This window comes from Sinocyclocheilus grahami, unplaced genomic scaffold, assembly GCF_001515645.1.
Source record: "Sinocyclocheilus grahami isolate Dianchi unplaced genomic scaffold, SAMN03320097.WGS_v1.1 scaffold726.1, whole genome shotgun sequence".
Classification (NCBI taxonomy): domain Eukaryota; kingdom Metazoa; phylum Chordata; class Actinopteri; order Cypriniformes; family Cyprinidae; genus Sinocyclocheilus; species Sinocyclocheilus grahami.
The window spans coordinates 385123-406972 of NW_015505905.1; the positions used below are offsets into that span (position 1 = coordinate 385123).

General features: G+C 36.6%; 1 protein-coding gene and 1 long non-coding RNA gene across 4 annotated transcripts; one reads left to right on the forward strand and one right to left on the reverse strand.

Moving 5' to 3' along the window:
* Positions 1–15932, forward strand: LOC107560429 (CDK5 regulatory subunit-associated protein 1). 3 transcript variants are annotated; one of them, XM_016244610.1, is made up of 13 exons: positions 1–451; positions 2008–2111; positions 2282–2316; positions 2414–2514; positions 2715–2925; positions 3893–4013; positions 4123–4356; positions 5563–5660; positions 8309–8364; positions 11860–11990; positions 12422–12571; positions 12693–12833; positions 15224–15930. In XM_016244610.1, the coding sequence occupies exons 1-13, from the start codon at positions 175–177 to the stop codon at positions 15326–15328; spliced, it is 1764 nt and encodes a 587-aa protein (XP_016100096.1). In that variant the 5' UTR covers positions 1–174; the 3' UTR covers positions 15329–15930. The 3 variants fall into 3 exon arrangements, with proteins under 3 accessions (XP_016100096.1, XP_016100097.1, XP_016100098.1); XM_016244612.1 differs by having other exon boundaries at positions 52–72; positions 2010–2111; positions 15224–15931; XM_016244611.1 differs by lacking the exon at positions 4123–4356 and having other exon boundaries at positions 15224–15932.
* A 78-nt stretch (positions 15933–16010) lies between these two features.
* Positions 16011–16974, reverse strand: LOC107560422 (uncharacterized). The gene is made up of 5 exons (XR_001605727.1): positions 16907–16974; positions 16754–16796; positions 16651–16671; positions 16477–16553; positions 16011–16115 (listed from the first exon to the last, which is right to left on the reverse strand). It is a non-coding gene; the product is annotated as an uncharacterized lncRNA (long non-coding RNA).
* Positions 16975–21850: the final 4876 nt, after the last annotated feature.

Consider the following 21850-nt stretch of genomic DNA (forward strand, 5'->3'; position numbering starts at 1 on the left):
TTTACATCGCTTACACATGTACTCAGCTGCGTGACATTTATAAGTCTTTTCTTCATTTCACTAGATTTGTTGGAGTAGTTCATTTGGGTAAATCGTTTTTTGATTAGTGTCATGGTTCAGTGATGCGTTTGTTTGTTTTTAGCTGTTAAGTGTGTTCAGTTAAGTGAGTAAGACATGAACATAAGCAGCAGTTTCAGACTCTGGAGATTTACTTTTAGGAAATGTTTGTCACGACGCCTTCAAGGGGACACATGTGACCGATATTATTGCTCTAAATCATCCTCTACCGATCAGACAAGAGTGGTGCAGTTAAAGAATAAACTGGCATGTGGTCCCAGTTTTCAGGACTTCATCAAGAGTTCAACTTCTGACAAAAGCGTTGATGTTTGCAGTGATGAATATGAGGAGTACCATATTCCTGAATGCACAACAACAGCACGATCACAGAGAGGTCAGGACCTTTTTCTAGAGATTGACAGATAAGTGTCTGATAAACGATATGCAAAACTCTTTTTTTTTAGTAACGTTCTTATTTTTGCTTTGTTACAACAGCAATGGCAAAATAAAAAAAAAAAGATTATTTTTTCGTTTTGGGCTATATCTAACAACTTAATTAACTATTTGTTACTTAAATTATTATTATTATTATTATTCAAGTGTAGCTTCTTAACAGTGTTGGGAAGGTTACTTTGGAAATAGGTGATAGTTTAAAGATTAGTTACCCTATTTAAAATGCAGTAAGTAGTGTAACTATTTCAATACTTTATTTGATTACGTTTTGATTACTTTTCTAAAATTAAAATGTTTTCAACGGTTAATCATTTTCAAACATTTAAACCAGACAGGGTAACATTACAGTAGAACTCAACAACACTCAAAATCCTTCATCACTTGAATTAAGATTATAATAATTAAATTTTAAAGCACAGCCACCAAGAAATCAGACTTTAAAACCTTTTTAATTTGAGATTGTTCTGAGGTTAAGTAAAGATTTAAAATCATAAGATATAGTTTAATAGTTATGATACTGTTTTTGAAATCAAATCTTTGAATAGCTATAGCAGGTAAGAGTGGCATCTAACAACTCCTTGGAAAAACAGTTCATCTTAAAAAATAAAGCATATACATTAACTAGGGATGCACGATATATCGGCCACCATATCGGTATCGGCCGATAAATGCTCATTTTTTCTGTTATCGGTATCGGCCTGATAAGAAAATTTGGCCGATATCTTAAAGCCGATAAATAATGCATTATTTCCTTCAGAGACACTTCAGATGCGCGCTGTTCGTTTGCAGCCTTTTGTGCAGTTTTTACGTTGTAATATTGTGTTTATTTGATGTATATCTGATTTATCTCATATAGAATGCGTTTGGTTAAGTTAAAAGAGCGCTTCAGTTTACCGGTGATCATCTTTAGCTCAGCACACGCAGCCCAAACAGCAGTGCACAACATTAATAACTATAATTGGTTATCGGTATCGGCCAAAATTTTCATATCGGTGCATCCCTAACATTAACCCAAATAGTAAATAAAACGGTAATCGAATAAGCATGTGTTCTGTTCTGGGTCCTAAACTCCTGAAACATTGGTGTGTCGTATTTTAGAGCAGTCAAGGCAATTTATGAAAGATATCAATTAAATCTGTACGTGGGTGTGTGCGTGAAAAAATTTGTAATCGTTAAAAAAAATTTCATGTAACTAATTTAATTACACATTTTTTTCTCAGTAACTGTAGCTGATTACAATTACATTTATTTTGTAATTAAATTACGTAATTCCGTTACATGTAACTAGTTACTTCCCAACACCGCTTCTTAAAAGTTATTGTATATAAGAATAATTTATGTACAGTACATACAATACATTAAGTACTTTACCTGTGAACACATTTTTTGGGTCGCTTTCTTTTAATTTTGCCACATTACACTGATTTTGAAGTCTAAATTCTTTCTTGGAATGAAGTATTTATGTCACATGATGTTGACAAGTGAAATATCTTTCAGTTTATTTTGAGACATACGGCTGTCAGATGAATGTCAGTGACACTGAAATTGCTTGGTCCATTCTTCAGAAAGCAGGATATTCACGGACACATGAGCTGCCAGAGGTACTGCAAATTTTACCCATTAAAAAGTCATCATTGAAACATCTGTAGAAATTATGATTTCCGTGGTGAATTTTTGTACGGGCTGAGATACATTCAGAATAGCAGAATATGGTTAATGTTCTGTCATTACATGAATGCTTTAATATTGTTCGTCTGATATTCTTTTATAGGCAGATGTAGTACTGCTTGTCACTTGCTCTGTAAGGTAGGAAAGACTTCTTTTTTTTAGCCATTAAATAATAAGTGTACTTAATGCAATTTGCTTTCAGATTTAGGGTTTAATTGTTTTTCTCCTTTGACAGAGAAAAGGCAGAGCAAACAATCTGGAACCGACTCAAACATCTCACTGCCTTAAAGAAGAGGTGTCAAAAACACAAGCCTTTATTAAAAATAGGTGTCCTAGGTAACTATTTTGACGGTTCCTCTTTATTTTCAAAAGTGTAAATGTGCACGCACACGGCTAAACAGAAAAAAAAATGTAAATGACTTTTTAGCAACATATTTTGTATTAGATGTATTGGAGCTGTTGGCAGAAATACAGTTCCATCAACTGGTAATCCTTCTTGTCAAGCCCTGATGCACATATCTTATGTCCTTCTGTAGGTTGCATGGCAGAAAGACTAAAGACTAAATTACTTGAGCAGGAGAAGTTGGTGGATGTTCTGGCTGGGCCAGACGCATACAGACATCTGCCCCGGTTACTATCTCTTGCTTACGGAGGTCAGAGGGCCAGTAATGTGTTGTTATCATTAGAGGAGACTTACGCTGATGTCATGCCTGTCCATCAGACTCCAGAGGGACACAGTGCTTTTGTGTGAGTAATGCACCGTTTTATGCCACCTTGTGTAGAACCTCACAATATTGCTATTGTATTTCACAAAAAGTGAAGTTGCTAAATAATACTGCCTTTTTGTCTCATTGAAATGTAAAGTTTAAGTTGGGGTGCTGATGTAAATTAACTACAGTAACCATGAAAAATAGTAAGTATAAAATGTGAAAATGTAAAAAGTGTACATTTTTTTTTATACAGAAAATACAAAAATGAACTGGACTCTGTCCATCTGACCCTACATCTCAATAAAATACCATTATTATTCCATAGAATCATACATATATAGGTCATGGTAACCATGTGCATGGTAAAAAGTAACTGACTTCTATAACACTATTGTATTTGTTATGAAAAACATCATTTATTATAAAAGCAAATGCAAAAAACTGCCGAAGCTTTACAACAAAAATGTAATTACATTTTCATATTCCTATAATATGTATATTTATTGCAATGTACATGAATATATTTATAATATATAATAACATTTTCACTGGATCTCGCAGTGATGTTTATGAATTCTTCTCACTTTATCTCGCAGTGCTAATTATTGATTCTGGACCAAATTCAGTCATTTCTCACTGGTTCTTGGAGCACCATTTAATAATGGTGTCAAGACAGATCTGTGTGTAAGCGCACCAGCTCTGAGCTCACTCTGTGCTGTCTATTGGACTGAGCTGATAAATGGTCTGCTCTGCACATTTCAAATGAGTAGTGTTTTTAGTTGCAGTCTGGAGCCCTGTTAATGAAAAAAAGTAATAGATCAAAGAATCATATCTAGTGAATTGTAGTCATTTTTATTCAATAATTGTGTCAGTCAGAAAAAAAGTTCTTTAAAAAAAAAAGTTCCTTGTATATGTTTAGTTTGCATCCCCAACTCAGACATTTGAATAAATTAAATAAAACTCATACAGCAATGAAAATGTGACATATTGGGTTGGTATTCCAGGTCTATCATGCGTGGCTGTGATAACATGTGTAGTTACTGTATAGTGCCTTTCACTCGTGGCAGAGAAAGGAGCAGACCCCTGTCTTCCATCTTGGAGGAGGTCCGCATGCTCTCAGATCAGGTAAAAGGGTTGAGTTTACAATACTGTGCAATATGGATGTAATAAACCTAAAATAATAGCCCATGATCTATGATGGTGAGGTAAAGTGTGTATGTTTGTTTATATGTAGGGGGTGAAGGAGGTCACCCTACTAGGGCAGAATGTGAACAGCTATAGAGACTTTTCTGAACAGCACTTTATCTGTTCTGAGGGCAGTACTCAGCTCAGCCGAGGCTTTAAGACCGTGTACCGCACAAAACAGGGAGGCCTCCTCTTCTCAGACCTTTTGGACAAAGTGTCCCAAATTGATCCAGACATGAGGATACGCTTTACCTCACCACATCCTAAAGACTTCCCTGATGAGGTAAGTACTATGGAGTCCCAACATAATGGGGTATTTTAGTCAGAAATGCATTCTGCTTTTCTGGAAGCATTTTTTAACAATTCTACCAACGTAGGTGTGATTCTTAACTTCTGATTACACAGTCAGGTCCTTGAAAAGATGTTGGACTAAAAACAATAATTTACTGAGATACAACACTATTTACATTGACTATATACATTGACATGACTGTAGTATGCACGTCATGACCATAATTAAATGGTTTGAATTATGAGGAAAATATGGTGAAAAATAACACTGCTAGATTATTAATTGTGCATCATCATTCTTTTGAAAAAAAATTAAGGAAAAAGATTTTTTTGAAATAAACCATTGATCGTCCATAATGTTGGTCATTATTGTTTGAGCTGCATGAACTGACGAGTGAATGAAAGCCAGTAAACTAACACACTTTTCTTGCTGCCAAACACACCCTATTTGAGATTAATCAGATATATATGTTGTTTAAACATATTTCAACTTAAATATGTACAGTAACATGCAAATGCATGTTGCACTCTTCCTGTGACAGTGTACTAAAATTCAGGCAACTGAAGCACAAAGAACTCGCAGCGCACATCTTCCACATCTTGCACTTGACTGTATTTTTCTTATCAAAGTCATCACTGTGCACTTTCAAAGCTATAGTTTAGACCAGTCAGACCTCAAGGTACCACCCAAAATGTAGACTCTACATTATCCTGCTTAATAAACGTAAAGCGTCAGTGAAGAGTAACCGTTCCTAGCAAGCTGTTTTAACCAAGGCAAACAAATTTAAAGTACACCCTAATACGTTTTGTTCACTTAATATGTTAAAATGTTTAAACAATACCTGTAAAATAGAGCCTAATATGTGAAGAAGTGGTTGTTTTTGAGAAATATCAGAACATTCTATAACCAGAATCTAGTGTTCTGAGCATAATCAGTCCATTTTTTTTTAGTCAGCAATAACGTTGTATTGCTAGGCCATGACAAGTAATTTTTGCACTTATCCTGTTTGCCCTCTGTCGGGCTTCTAAGTAGATTCCTTTAAGATTTGGGTTCTTGGATACATTTACTGCATTGATTTCCCCCCCCCCTCTGTAATGGTGATATTTGTTTCTAAACAGGTGTTGAGTTTGTTGATTTGACATTTTGCCTGTAATTATTGTATTTAATCTAACTATACTTTTTTTTGTGTTAAATCAGGTGTTACAGTTAATTCAGGAGAGAAGGAACATCTGCAAGCAGATCCATCTGCCAGCACAGAGCGGCAGCAGTCGGGTTCTTCATGCTATGAGACGTGGGTAAGAACTGTTTATAGGGCTGTGTATTGTCAGCTAAACTCAAGATGCACATCACAATGCAGACAAAAGTGTTGGGTTCTTTTGGGAAAATTTACGGGAGGAGAGTATTTAAAGGGGTCCTATTATGCTCTTTTACAAAGTCTTGATTTTGTTTTGGGGGTGTACTAAAACATGCTCTCATGCTTGGTGGTTCGAAAAACGCATTATTTTTCACATAATTTACATGATTAAAATACCTTTCTCCCCAGGCTGGCACAAACGGCTCGATTAGTTTCGGCTTTGATGAAGGTCCGCCTTCCGAAAAACAAAATGTGTTGTGATTGGTTAGCTGTCCCAGTGCGTTGTGATTGGCGAACAGCTTAGACGGTGTTTCAATACTGCCACGCCCCTTGCTCCGTCTTTCAACAAAAGCTTTGGGGAGAATCCGGCACTGTACTGTTGTGTTGTGGAAACTGTCCTCAGTAAAATGCGCAGCACACAATAGCAAATTGGGGTTATAATGCTCAGGAACAAAGTTAAAAAATAAATTGCAACCACTCTTTCCTGACATCATCCGCTTTCGGAAGCCCAAACAAAGACGTTTGGGCACGGATGTGAAAAAAACAGCGTTTCAGGCGGTTGCGCACCGGACGAGAAGCGTCGCGTCACGCCACATCTTTAAAATTCAAATACATTATTTTCTATGAGTGTAGGCACAGCGGCGGCGCCGTTTGGCGTCTGTCCGCGGCGACCAGCTACGTCGTGTTATACTTGTAAGAATTGTTCAAGACATGTTGAAAATTTGATGATACAGCACAGCAGCTCTTCTTCGTTTTCTCTGATGCACTAACTCTGCAGCAGGACTTCTTCTTCATCGTCTCATCTGATGCACTCACTCAACACAAGCGTTCTTCTAACCACAACCTCGCCCCTCCCCACCCCCCAACCATTCGAATTTCTGTAGGCGGGAATTATTTGTAATGATATTCCAATGAGTCGCTTTGTGATATCACAAAGCCCGGAAAACAAACACTGTAGTCCAAACGAGCTGTTCGCTGTAGTTCTTGAAAAGGGATTTTTAAAAAAAACGAAATATCTCCCTTTGGAGTGGACTTTGAGATTTGTAACTTTCTAGATCTTTTTTATGCCCAAACATACACACTACACACTGACTAAAATTAAAAAAGTGAAAAAGCATAATAGGACTCCTTTAAATGAATCATGCAACAGTTTTGCAGTAGTCAGTTTACTGGTATTTGCGCCATTATTTGCCACTCAAAAAAGCATGTCTTAACCCATTTTGCGCTTGACATGGCAGACATATTTGTATGAATTTATTTGGAATTCTAGAGGATTCGCACCATCACCGCCAGCTTGAAACCTTACTACAAGTAAGGATGGATCCAGGCTTTCATTATAGATTCAAATTGTAGACTCAGTTTGTCAGAAGTGACACCCGGTGTGGTCTTCTGCTGCTGAAGCCCATCTGCTTCAAGGTTCAACGTGTTGTCCTTTCAGAGATGCTCTTCTGCGTACCTCAGTTGTAACAAATGGTTATTTGATTTACTGTTGTCTTTCTATGAGATCAAACCAGTCAGGTGGATGTTTCATAGCGTCAGCTACTGATGCCATAGATATGTATAGATTCCCCATTCGACCGCTCCAGGCACGTAGATGCGGCCGCCATCTTGGAACGGTTAACTTAACGTCATTCACCATACTGTAGGTTCTCACAGAGCCGTTGAGCCGTTCTGTGCAGGATTGTGGCATCTTTCGAATATTCAGTGATTACTATGATGAATGATGGCGTCTGTCCGCGGCGACCAGCTACGTCGTGTTATACTTGTAAGAATTGTTCAAGACATGTTGAAAATTTGATGATACAGCACAGCAGCTCTTCTTCGTTTTCTCTGATGCACTAACTCTGCAGCAGCACTTCTTCTTCATCGTCTCGTCTGATGCACTAACTCTGCAGATGAATGACGTCAAGTTGAGCGTTACAATATGGTAGACGGCATAGAAACAGTCTAATGAAGCATCTATATATATATATATATATATACATACAGTGGGGCAAAAAAGTATTTAGTCAGCCACCAATTGTGCAAGTTCTCCCACTTAAAAAGATGAGAGAGGCCTGTAATTTTCATCATAGGTATACCTCAACTATGAGAGACAAAATGAGAAAAAATAATCCAGAAAATCACATTGTAGGATTTTTAAAGAATTAATTGGTAAATTCCTCGGTAAAATAAGTATTTGGTCACCTACAAACAAGCAAGATTTCTGGCTCTCACAGACCTGTAACTTCTTCTTTAAGAGGCTACTCAGGGAACCAAGGTTACATATGTAACCAAAACACTCTTTCTTGTGCCTCATAGAAGCACCCTGCTGAGAAATACCAGTGTCAGAAATGCTGATTATTTATACAACCTGTTTTTTTTAACAACTGAACTCATGGGGCATGATGTGAATGCAATAATAAATAAATATTAATACAAGAATTTAATGTCAGTTTTGAAAAACCAGACCTATCTGGTTATGACATGCCTTATTTGCTGCAATTAACTTGATCTTTTTATAGCGTTATTTATTTTTATTGAAATCCAAGACTTTGTGGATGTACTGTGTAATTTAAACTTCAATCTTGTCATTTTTATCTTTTTCAGTTACACCCGAGAGGCTTATCTTGATCTTGTGGAAAACATTCGTGAAATAATTCCAAGTATGCTGTCATTATAAAAAAATGCTAATTGATAATCACTGATTATTATTACTGGGACAAATCTACTTACAAAACTGACAAAAACGTTCATGTACCAAGGAATTATTTTGTATTATCTTTTCGAACATGTTCAGAGGTACTTGCTATCTGTGTTTGATTTCAAATAATTTGTCTAACTATAAATAATGACAAATCTATTTTGCAATGTTTGAGTAAATTGACAGTAATTTTTTTTTTTTTAACCAGATGTAGCAGTCTACAATTTTTTTGGGATTTAAGATGTTCACTGGAATTACTCTTAATTGTAATGTTGTATCCAGCAGCCTAGTTAACACAATTTTTTAAAATCATATTTATCTATATATCATATTTGTATCATATTTATCTATATATTCTTGTCTATATGCACCCACTGCTTCATATACCTTATACACAGCACAGTTATAATAGCAAAATATGTGGCATAGCATTTCTGTGGTGTGACTAGATTGTATTGCAATAGATAGCACTTACATTTACATTTAGTCATTTAGCAGACGCTTTTATCCAAAGCGACTTACAAATGAGGACAATGGAAACAATCAAAATCAACAAAAGAGCAATGATATGCAAGTCCTATAAGAAGTCTTAACTTAACAGTTAACCTAACAGTTAGCGTAGCAAGTTTTTTTTTAAATTATATAATTAATTAAAAGAAAACAGAATAAAAAAATAATAGAGCAAGCTAGTGTTAGAGGCCTTTTTTCACTTCAATGTTAAAACTGAATCAAAACTAGTTTATAATTGAAAAGGTCTAATAACAGTACAGGTGCATCTCAATAAATTAGAATGTCGTGGAAAAGTTCATTTATTTCAGTAATTCAACTCAAATTGTGAAACTCGTGTATTAAATAAATTAAATGCACACAGACTGAAGTAGTTTAAGTCTTTGGTTCTTTTAATTGTGATGATTTTGGCTCACATTTAACAAAAACCCACCAATTCACTATCTCAACAAATTAGAATACTTCATAACACCAATAAAAAAAAACATTTTTAGTGAATTGTTGGCCTTCTGGAAAGTATGTTCATTTACTGTACATGTACTCAATACTTGGTAGGGGCTCCTTTTGCTTTAATTACTGCCTCAATTCGGCGTGGCATGGAGGTGATCAGTTTGTGGCACTGCTGAGGTGGTATGGAAGCCCAGGTTTCTTTGACAGTGGCCTTCAGCTCATCTGCATTTGTTGGTCTCTTGTTTCTCATTGTGAGCAAAAATCATCACAATTAAAAGAACCAAAGACTTAAACTACTTCAGTCTGTGTGCATTGAATTTATTTAATACACGAGTTTCACAATTTGAGTTGAATTACTGAAATAAACTTTTCCACGACATTCTAATTTATTGAGATGCGCCTGTATTTGGTTATGGTTGCACTTGAATTGGTTACAAAATACAGTGGGGCAAATAAGTATTTGATACACTGCCGATTTTTCAAGTTTTCCAAGCATATGATAAAACACACATTAATTGTTCCCTGCATGTGTGCAGGTATGTAGAATGATACCTTGTTTGGTTAATTTCTCTCTGTCTCTCTCTCACTCCCTCTGTCTCTCTCTCTCAATTTCAATTCAATTCAAATATCTTGTATTGCCAAAGCATTAAGACAACAAAGAAAATGGTTTAGAACATCTGGACTTTTACACTAGAACATCTGAACTTAAAACAATTTTTTAGCTGGTGAAAATACTAGTGTTCTAATAATTTTGCCCACCACTGTACACAGATACGTATGGGGGGGGGTCATTATAGTACAGAAGTTTTTTTTTGGTGCTTTTTTCAAGAAAATGTTTTAATGTTGAAATATTTGTATAAACATGTAAACAATTTAAATGTAATGTTTTGTTCTGATTTTTTTTTAATTGAGGAATTTTGAATAAAATAGTAGCAATCGTTACAATTAGACATGTTGGCAATACGTCAATGATAGAAGTTAAGAGAAAAAGTTATCTGATGGCATGACAGTGCACAATTAACTACTACTGCATAACCCCGCTACTTAAGAAACCCACCCTTAACCCATCTCTTTTAGAGAACTACAGACCGTTTTCCCTTTTTTCTTTCATTGCAAAAACACTTAAATGAGCTGTGTTCAACCAAGTCTCTGCCTTTCTCACACAGAACAACCTCCTTGACAGCAACCAGTGGTTTCAGAAGTGGACATTCAACCGAGACTGCCTTGCTCTCAGTTGTTGAAGCCCTACTGGCAAAAGCGGATTCCAGATCTTCAATACTTATCTTGCTGGATCTGTCCGCTGCTTTTGACACGGTTAACCACCAGATCCTCCTGTCAACCCTATTGGCAAAGGGCATCTCAGGAACCGCACTCCAGTGGTTTGAGTCTTACCTATCAGATAGGTCCTTCAAAGTATCTTGGAGAGGTGAGGTGTCCAAGTCGCAACATCTAACTACTGGGGTGCCTCAGGGCTCAGTTCTTGGAACACTTCTCTTCTCTGTCACATGGCATCATTAGGTTCTGTCATTCAGAAGCATGGCTTTTCATACCACTGCTATGCTGATGACACTCAACTCTACCTCTCATTCCATCCTGATGACAAAATCACTTTTACGGACTTTTAAATTAAATGTTCCCTCCTGGTGGAATGACCTGCCCAACTTAATCCGAGCAGCTGAGTCTTTAGCCATCTTCAATTGCTTTCTAATCTTTTTGTATTCTATCTGTTTTATTTTTATTTATTATATTATTTAAAAAACCCTTGCTACGTGTACTGCGTTAAGCTAACTGAGACTTGTTATAGCACTTGTATATCATTGCTCTTTTGTTGATTTTGATTGCTTCCATTGTCCTCATTTGCAAGTCGCTTTGGATAAAAGCGTCTGCTAAATGTAAATGTAATTAACTGCTCACAGGTGAGCATGCTGGGCATTTTATGAAGTAACATCATGTAGAACATGTCTCTAGTGCTTAGCAGCTATACACACAGAATGCATTTTTACATTGAAAAACACAAGACTCAGGCAGTGGAATGGGGACAAATATACCCCAACTATACTTGTATCTAAGTCTTGGCAATATTTTTGCAGAATATTGTGTATGTACACAATAAACTACATTATCAAATTGTATAATGTAAAAGCATAGTAGTTAAACACACTTAATATAAAGTGAGACCAGAGAGGTATATTTTTAAAGTGAACTATCTGTCAAGATATGATAGTAAATGCTATTCACAGGAATACATTCAAGATAAATGTATATACTGTTTTTATTTAGTTGGGGTTTGAGGTCAGGTAGTTTTAGCGTTAGTGAGAAATAATGTGATAATTTTGACAAAATAAAGAGTTAATAAGACACAAGAACATGTTCCAAAGAACAGTTTCAAAACTAATGGCTAGCAAAGTTGTGAGACATGTTTTCATATGATATGATGTGAATTAAATAAAGTGCAGTGGTTTATGATGTTCCTCTCTGTCCCTGGTAAATCCTGTTTCAGGAGTCAGTCTGAGCAGTGATTTCATCACAGGATTCTGTGGAGAGACTGAAGAAGACCATCAGCAGACCCTTTCCCTTGTCAGGGAGGTGGGCTATAATGTGGGCTTTCTCTTCGCCTACAGCATGAGGAAGGTCTGATCTAATTGTTGCTCTTCCTGCCAGATTCATCATCAATGTTTTAAGCAGAGTTCCTATGGTACATCATTCTAATTAATGGAAATTAGTACAAGTGGTGGAAATGTCTAAAGTGAATATAGTTGAAGTTTTACTCTGCTCTAAATCATTTCATCAGCAAGATATTGTTTTTTTCTGTGAGTGAATATGTAGAGTAAAACCAGAATGATAATGTCAGTCACTTATGGTTTTATTAGAGATGAATTTTCAATAACTTAACTTTAAACATAACTTAATTATATCTGCTGGTACAAAAGAATGATACCTAGCCCATTAGCCAAAGCAAACTGTATAGAATAATTAAAAACTGGGATAGGAAGCGGTATTCTGACATACGGGGGCATTTATTAAAATTAGTATGGCTTTTTTCCGTTCTTATCTCTCTCTAGAAAACTCATGCATATCATCGGCTGCAAGATGACGTTCCTGCACCAGTGAAACAGTGCCGTCTGGAGGAACTCATCTCTGTTTTTAGAGAAGAGGCAGCTAAAGTCAACATGGCTCTTATTGGCAGCACACAGCTGGTGTTGGTAGAAGGAGTGAGTATAACAGAAAACTTTAGGATGTTTTGCCTCATTTTCTCCACCGCTTATAGGGTTACTTGGGCATAGAAAAAAATGCTGAACAGATATTACAGAATTCTTTCTTGATATTTTACAGGAAAGTAAAAGATCTTCTGAGGAACTTTGTGGTCGAAATGATGGAAATGTGAAAGTGGTTTTTCCTAAAACAGATTTGCCTGTTCAGCCAGAGAAACCTCAGATGGTCCCCGTTACACTTGGAGATTATGTGTTAGTCAAGGTAAACTATGGGCAACAGTTTATCTAATATTGAAATAATCATTTCATTGTCAATGTCAAGTCAGTTTTATTTGTATGGCATTTTTCACAGTTCAAAAGAATGTTGTGGTCAATAGTGTCAAATGCAGTGCTAAGATCCAGGAGCACTAATAGAGAGCAGGTCATTTGTAACTCTGATGAGAGCAGTCTCTTTGATATAGTCTAAATCCTGTCTGGAAATCCTCGCAGATACTTTAGAGTCGTAGTTTACTATCATGCCCTAGCAGCAGTTGGATGTTTGGATCTGCTCTTCAGTCTGTATTTCATGCAATGCAATCCAGGAGGGCTTGTGATGGTAGAAACTATAACCAAATATGAAAGGGTTTGTGAATACACACTAGAATTAATAATTCACAAGTTGGAGCTAACTTTGCAGGATGTTGGCCCTCCAGGACCAGGATTTGGACACCCCTGGTCTATGGGGTCCATACATAACCGTTTATGTTCTTTGAATTCCATCCTAAGATCAAGATGGTGCAAGCAGTGGTCAGTGTGTGCCTTGCAGTATAGCTGGTTCTTGTTTTTCACTTTTTCATCATAAGACCGGTGTAGACAGCGGTAGGCCATCTTTTCAGTGGATTTAATTTGTGACAGTAGTGACAATAAAATTGAGCCAATATGCTTGTATTTGTTGGGCTTAATAGTCAGTCCAGCTGCTGAATTTTGAACTAACTGTAGCTAATTTAATGACCCTCCATGTAAACTCATTGGTTCCTGATTATGTCCCCAGAAAAGCAGAGGACCTAATACTGAGCCCTGTGGCACTCCATACATGTTTGATAAGATATCTCTTCATTTATATAAAGTGTAAATACACGAAATACACAAATCAAGTACTTGAGTAAAATACAGATACCCTAATAAAATATTACTCTTAATAGTAAAAGTATTAAGTACTCTTTTTCAATTTTACTTGGGTAAAAATACAAAATTACTTGATTTTGTACGTATTTAAGTATTAAAAGTACTGATTGATGAATGTTTGGCAGCGGGGTAGATGCATGAGCATTATTCTGTGTTATTTTAATGTTTTGTTTAGTTTTTAAATAAAACCTACCCTGTTCAGATGGTAATACACATATGGACATGTCTACGTTCAAGCATTTCATACAGTGGGCTTAAACAGCAGCTTTAGTTTGCAAACAATGGACACTTCATGACCTAAATATGATTTTCATTTACAATAATAAATGCTAAAATTCGGCATTCGTAACTTTTCTCAAGCTCCGAGGATCTCCCGTTCTTGGCTTAGTTTGAGTTTCAGTGAATTGTTAACTGAAGACTCGCTGAAACCGGATTATTTGAATCAGTGAGTTGTTGACTCGAGCACAGCTGCAATCCGCTCAATCCAATTCACGAATAAATCATTCAATGTGATTCGCGAACGATTTAACAGGCTTATTGAAAAGAATCTGCTCGTTCAGGAATTGGACAGCTCTATCACGTCTCTCGGTAGTGCGTGATTATTTCTCCAGTTCAAAATAACAAGTAAGAACATGTTTTTCTGAAATGTAGTGGAGTAAAAAGTACAACATTATGATTTGGAATGTAGTGTAGTAAAAGTTTCCCAAAATTAAAATACTCCGGTAAAGTACAGATACTTGAAAAATTTACTTAAGTACAGTAATAAAATAAAAAATTCTTAAATTGTCCACCACTGACAGTGGTAGCCATTTGATAGATATGACATAGTAGTAAAATCTGATAGCACTAGAAGACCAGATGTAGCCATGTCAGATGAGAAATGCCATCAGGTTAGATGGCAGATTTGAGATTGGTCCCTAATTAACAGGTTCTCTTAGTTCATGCTGTGTTGTGATAACGGCAAGGTCTCTAACTGTTAAATGTTCCAAAAATAAATCATTCAATGTGATTCGCGAACGATTTAACAGGCTTATTGAAAAGAATCTGCTCGTTCAGGAATTGGACAGCTCTATCACGTCTCTCGGTAGTGCGTGATTATTTCTCCAGTTCAAAATAACAAGTAAGAACATGTTTTTCTGAAATGTAGTGGAGTAAAAAGTACAATATTATGATTTGGAATGTAGTGTAGTAAAAGTTTCCCAAAATTAAAATACTCCGGTAAAGTACAGATACTTGAAAAATTTACTTAAGTACAGTAATAAAATAAAAAATTCTTAAATTGTCCACCACTGACAGTGGTAGCCATTTGATAGATATGACATAGTAGTAAAATCTGATAGCACTAGAAGACCAGATGTAGCCATGTCAGATGAGAAATGCCATCAGGTTAGATGGCAGATTTGAGATTGGTCCCTAATTAACAGGTTCTCTTAGTTCATGCTGTGTTGTGATAACGGCAAGGTCTCTAACTGTTAAATGTTCCAACAGATCACATCAGCTAACTCCCAGTGTCTGAGAGGACATGCTTTGATCCACTCCTCCTTGAATGACAGAAAGACATCTGAGCATCTTCTGAGCAAACAGACAATATAATGCTGACCCTAAGAGAACCTCATACTGCTTCAACTGTATGTTTTAAAAGTTGATAGTAAAGAAATGAACACAGTTATTGTGTTTTAATAAGTAAATGGAAAGAAATATAGAAAATGTCATGTCTTGTGCAGAAAAATAAAGTTTCTTTAAATTACCTTGGTGTATAGGGCACTCATACTGACAACAAACCAAAGTGCAGTATTTATCATATTGTTATACATGTGAGTTTACAGTACTTTCAAAACCTGTTGTTGGGTATTTACAAGCTGCAAACCTCTAAAGCTAAGAGTGGAAAAGTTAATGCGTAAATAACATATCCATATGTTAATTTTTGCCTTTTTCAGATTATTTTATCCAAAGCAATTTAGTGCATGCAAGGTATACATTTTGCCAGCTTAGTATGGAAATCAAACCAAAGGCATTGGGGTTCCCTGCTAAGGGAACCAGGGTTACATACATAATGAGAAGTTCCCTTTCATAGATTCACTTTACGCTACTCTATACGCTACTCTATACCGCAGCACCATGCTACCATTGCCTGCCATTTCAGCACATTGACTACTGTTAAAAACAGATAAAATATAAGAACCAGAAGTCAAATCTTTGTTTATTTATTCAAAACATATGTAATGCGAAGTTAAATTTCAAATAGAAATGTTAAGGATGTAAATGTTTAAAAACATTTTCTCCAGTAGTAAATCAGCGTTTACTGTATGTATTTATTTTTCGCCAATTCAAGTGAGATTTATCCTGTAAATTGAACATCCGTTCCAATCAGCAAGTAGTCCTGTGTGATACAAAAAAAAGAAAAATATTACTATATTATATAAAATAATAATAATAAAAAGCCTCTAACACTAGCTTGCTCTATTCTTTTTCTATTCTATCTGTTTTCTTTTTATTTATTATATAATTTAAAAAAACTACATGTTGCTATGTGTACTGCATTAAGCTAACAGACTTGTTATAGCACTTGCATATCATTGCTCTTTTGTTGATTTTGATTGCTTCCGTTGTCCTCATTTGTAAGTCGCTTTGGATAAAAGCGTCTGCTAAATGACTAAATGTAATAAGTATTATTTTTATTATTATTAAATCAACAGTCTCTATATTAAAAAATAATATTACATTCATATATACAAGCTTACCTTCAGAACCTGGAGCTGACTGTTTACAAGCTGCATCTTTCCAATGGCAGGAAGTGGATAACCTTCCTGTAAACAAGCTGAAAAGAAAAAGCCCATGTGTACATTACAATAAAAATGAATTTTTTCACTTAAAATGCCAATAAAAAGAAAACAACAATAATAATAAACTCTTACCATTAACCTTGGGGATGTCACCTGTCAATTTAAATTTTATGTTGAGGTTCTGAATTATTTGCTTTCAGATCAGTTTTAAACACTTTTCCTAATTTCTTTTTACCTGGAATGGTCCCACATAGCTTTTTGCTAAGCTCATATCAATTCTGTTCAAGAGAATTAAAGTTTGTACCAATCCTTTAATAATTTTAGAACATAAACACACATCCAGCTGTGTACAGTATGAATAGACTGCATTTATGGGTCCAAAACTCACTTGTTGAGGGTCACGTTTCCTGCCATTTTGAGCTCAGTCACATATATGTGAGTACTGACACTGCCCTCCTGTTGGTTGAAGGGAAAATCATTATTAAACTTTTCTTACCTCATTTAAATTCATTTTTGGTTATTCCTCCTGTTGTGACTCACCAGATTGAGGACAAATAGTGGAGATAGTGTGCTGTTGGGCTGAATTGTTTAAGCTGTCACTACTGCTGGCCTGAACAGTCATGATGTTCGGTTCAAATGTAATGAGGGTCTCCTTCACTGTCTCAACCAAAAGCTTCATCATCAGACCAGGATACATTTTCTCAATCTGACTGCTGACTGTTGTGGGGACAATCCTAAAATCTCAACAATTTGAGTAGTAAGATCGATACTAAAGTGTTCGGCAATTTGTAATAATTGCTCCTTTGTACACCTCTCAAGTAAAGAGGACAATCTTCGAGCACCGAAGACATCTTCGTTCTAACACACACCTATGCGACAACACAAACAAACAACTCACGCAAGCGAGATGGTAGTGTTTTCTAATTTCTAGAACTACATTTCCCATAAGCCTAATCATTCACAAAAACTTCAAAGACTTACCACATGTCAAAACACATTGTAGGTTCGCGGGAAAGAAAAGAATGCACTAAAAAAAACACAAACGTATCTATTCACAAATTTTACTGAATAGGCTCACCTCCGTGAACTAAGACACTCCAGCTCCTATCTGAAAGAAAACACTAATTCCTATCTAGTCTTCGAGGATGTACCGGGCTCGGGGCAACATGAAACGCTAAACTCAGTGACGATCAGTCAAACTGAAAGTCCGAAAGCGTACCCCCGAGAGAGATTTAAATCTCCACCCAGAATAACCCTCAAAAACAAAAAAAGACAAACTACTACAAAGGATCCCGGACGAGCCCCCAATTTATGTCACGGCCAGCTCGTTCCCGACCGTCACATAAAGAGGGCCACACATATAAACGAGTTGTTTGACTTGCAAGATTATTTATTCAAAAGAAAATGATCTGTTACAGAATATAACACAATGTGTAGGGATTTAAATAAACAACAAAAAATAACCAACCAGAAGAAAACAAGTTGGAGCAAATGACTCCTTGGAAAAACTGGGTTCTCCCAGAGGAAGTACTGTTGGACAGTTCAGCCAAACATTTATACTCTCCACCCATGAGTTATCCAATTAACAGTGACGTCACATTCTGATGTTATCCTGCCACCATCAGGTAAAGAAGGAAAAGACGGGGGCATAACAATCCACCTTTTCTGTGCCACTTATATCCGGCACTTTAATAGTTCTGAGTTTCTGCTGGATTGAGGCAATTCCAATCTGTCGACCTGCAATCAAAGCAACATTTAGAAACAGTACCTCAGAATGAGTGCCCTGAGATCTGTCTCGCAAAGCATGTTTAAGTAAAAGACACAAAGTATGTTTATGTTTAAGTTTTTGTTCCATTTTGAGTTACAAGAAGTATTATTTTGTTTACTTACCATATCCAAGCTCCTTCTGAGTTAGTCTGACTTTAACTCCTGCATTGGTACCTGTAGCTACAGATACCAGGTTCACAAGAACCAGAACACACCAGAGGAACATCACTGTGAATCTGATACACCCTGAGCGACATAGATTCCTAATGAATGAGTAAATATAAAGTAAAGAGTTATCTAGAATAATCAAATGTCAGAAGAATAATAGTAATAATTAGATACAGAAAACCAATTTGTCTTTCAACCTAAATTCAAGGTCAAAATGGAGTCAGATTAGATAATAAAATGTCAAATTACAATTTAACTTAAATTAAATAACTTTGCCCGCCGAAATGACCGAACACACGGGAAACCTTCAGCCATCACTGGATACCTTCCTTGGGCCAAGTGCACGGCCCTTACATGTACATGCATAATCTTTATTAACCTATAAGTGTTGTTACAACTCTGTGGTTGTTCTGTTTTTTTCTTTATTCTTCTATTGGGGCTGTCTGTGTCTGTAGTCTGTCTAGGAAACGTCACCAATTTTGTATAGTGCTGAGTTTTTGTGTAAGAGTTTGTATTACGAGAGATCTGAGACTGTGAGTACTGTTTGTTTTGTTTTGTTGAAAAGAGGTGTATTGAAAGTGGTGTATCTTATTTTATTTTATTTTAGTATGGTAGAGGTTTAGAAACTAAGAACATTTTGTTTGTTATTTTGGCCTTGTCAGCTCCCAAATTAAATACATTAATCATTCCCAATAAATACTCCCAATAAATGTGTTGTTGCAAATTTCATGCATGAAAGTCCTCTCATGTTGCGCTTCTTCCCTAGACGGGGTGTAACAGTGTCAACATGTTTAACATGCTAGTTGTGAATCCGAAATATAAAAGCTATATCATACAGCCTAAATTAGCTTTTCTGAAGCTAATTACAGTAAGCTCCCTTATATTTACAGTGCATAAGATATTAAGTGACCACATAATAGCCTATCATTAGACAGCAACTTCAGGATCTCTGCTTTTGCTAGAGAATAGGGAAATGGCTGAGACAAGCAATGCCCTGATTTGTTATGTTGCCCTGAAAGAGACCTTTGTCTTGCAGTCAGATGAAGCCACATGACTGTGAACAAGTTGATGTTATGCTTACATTGAATTAAGGCGAGCTAGAATGAAAAGAATGCAGATAAGACTTTGCAGGAATATGTCATGCAGCCCACCCTGTTACAAACTGAGGTCAACGGATATAAACTAATATCTACTAATGAACCATGTTACTTCTCTTATGAAGAGTCATAAACACAAGCAAAGCCATTTTGAATATAAATGACAATCTGTAGAAAACACTTTCACTGTCATTACAGATCAGATCTGGGCAGATCATAAAAAAAGAATACTATATTTCACACATAAACTGAAATTATGTAGGCTGATGTTGTTCAGATAAGTGTGTGTGTGTGTGTTTTTAACGAATGAGACCCAACGTTTGACAGCACTTGTATATATATGAGCGTGAGAGGGAGTGCACTGGACTTTGGAGCTCTGAGACCACCAGACCTGGAACCACGGGCTGACTAAGCTAGAGCAGAGGAGAAATGCAGAGAAGAAAAGAGAAGAGAAGTTGTGTGTTTATGTGTGTGTACCTGGTATTCCCTACGTTATGGGGACCAAATGTCCCCACAAGGATAATAATACCAGTCATTTTTTATGTTGTGGGGACATTTTTTGGTCACCATGAGGAAACAAGCTTATAAATCATACAGAAAGTTATTTGAAAATCTAAAAATGCAGAAGGTTTTTTGTAAGGGGTAGGTTTAGGGTTTAGGGTAAGGGGATAGGAAATACGGTTTGTACAGTATAAAAACCAGTATGAGGGTGGGTGTGTTTGTGTATTTAAGTGCATTGGTGAAATCATTGTGGTTGTGGAATGTTTTGGAATCGTTAAAAACATATAGAAGAGGTGAGTCTTCAGCTGCTTGGTTCATTCCCAGGGCCGGATTTACCTCTTTTCGTGACATAGGCAAAACACATTTATGGGCCCCCCTTCCCTATTAATATAATAGGCCTAATATTACCACCCAAGCAAACAAAAATATTTCTTAATCAGTGGAAACCGTTACACTGTGTTTTCTATCGCAATAAGCGCTTGCGTTCAGTCAATAAAAATCTAATGTAGGTTTTGAGAATTCAAACAAATTGCATTTAATTCCATTAACAGGCGTGGCGACATGGCCACATAACCACTTCGAGAGTGCATTATTTCTCTAATAATTTTAACAGCCTGGAGTTACAATCACACATCAGTTGTTCAGATGATTTGTTTCAAGACATTTGACATGTTTCCGTCCTGAAATCTCATGTGTGTTGAACTAGCTAATTTTTTTACGCACCTCATCCCAAACCTTCCTTGCAAATTCCAAAACGTCATTTTACAGCTAATAAAAGAGGCTTGAGCCATTGATATGCAGGTTAACAGCAGTTATTAATGCAGTCTAACGCAGTTATTAGAGAGAGAGAGAGTGAAAGAGAGACGGAGAGATTAAGCGCGTGTGAATACTTGCGTCTGTGCGTCTCTCAGGAGTATTCAGCAGCAGTGTCTACTAATAGCTTATCTATAAGTTGAACTGCTTCAAGAACCTCGCTACTGAGAAATGTCATGTAGCTTTTCAGCTGCGAAACTCTTTTATTGATAAATTCGCGGGCAGCCGCAGCGCTGATGGTAAGTTTCTTTTCGCGTCTCCGCGTGTGTGCACGAGTGCGTGTCTATGTGTGTGCATGTGTGAGAGAGAACAGGAGAAAGAAAGTGTGATTTCCGTTCCGATTTTCTGGGTTTTGGTTCTTTTACTGTTGTAGATATCCAATAGTATAACAAAAATATTATATATCTCTTCATTGTGTTTGGGCCCCCCCTGGACGAGCAAGCATAGGCACGTGCCTAGAATGCCTATGCGTAAATCCGGCCCTGCTCATTCCTTCAGAGAAGAGCAGAGAGGGGACAGTGACTTTTGTGTCCTGTTGTGAAGGAACAACAAGGCACCATCTGTTCAGTGACTGTAACGGGCAGGAGGGCGTATACAAATACATTTGTAGGGGTGAATTGAGGTAGGGAGGTGCTGTTCTATCAGAAAGACTCAGAGAGAAGGTAAATATTTACATGGTATTTCTTCTGTAAAGTGTTAAGAGATGGTGGTGAGTTACAATAATTCATGTATAGTTGTATAGAAAAGTTATTTGGCGTAGGCCCCGTCCTTTGTCCAAATCCTGGGGATGCAGATTTGGCTGATCCTGCCTGAAGATGAAGGCAAGGGCAGATACCCCCTATGGATGGACAGGGCCAACCTGGTAGTGGTGGGGAGGATGGAGGGGAACATCAGCGTACTGATGAAAATGAAACTGAGAAAATTACATCATTAAAGTAATTACAGTTTATACCCCAGGTGCCAAGCAGTGATTGGCCTGACCTGTT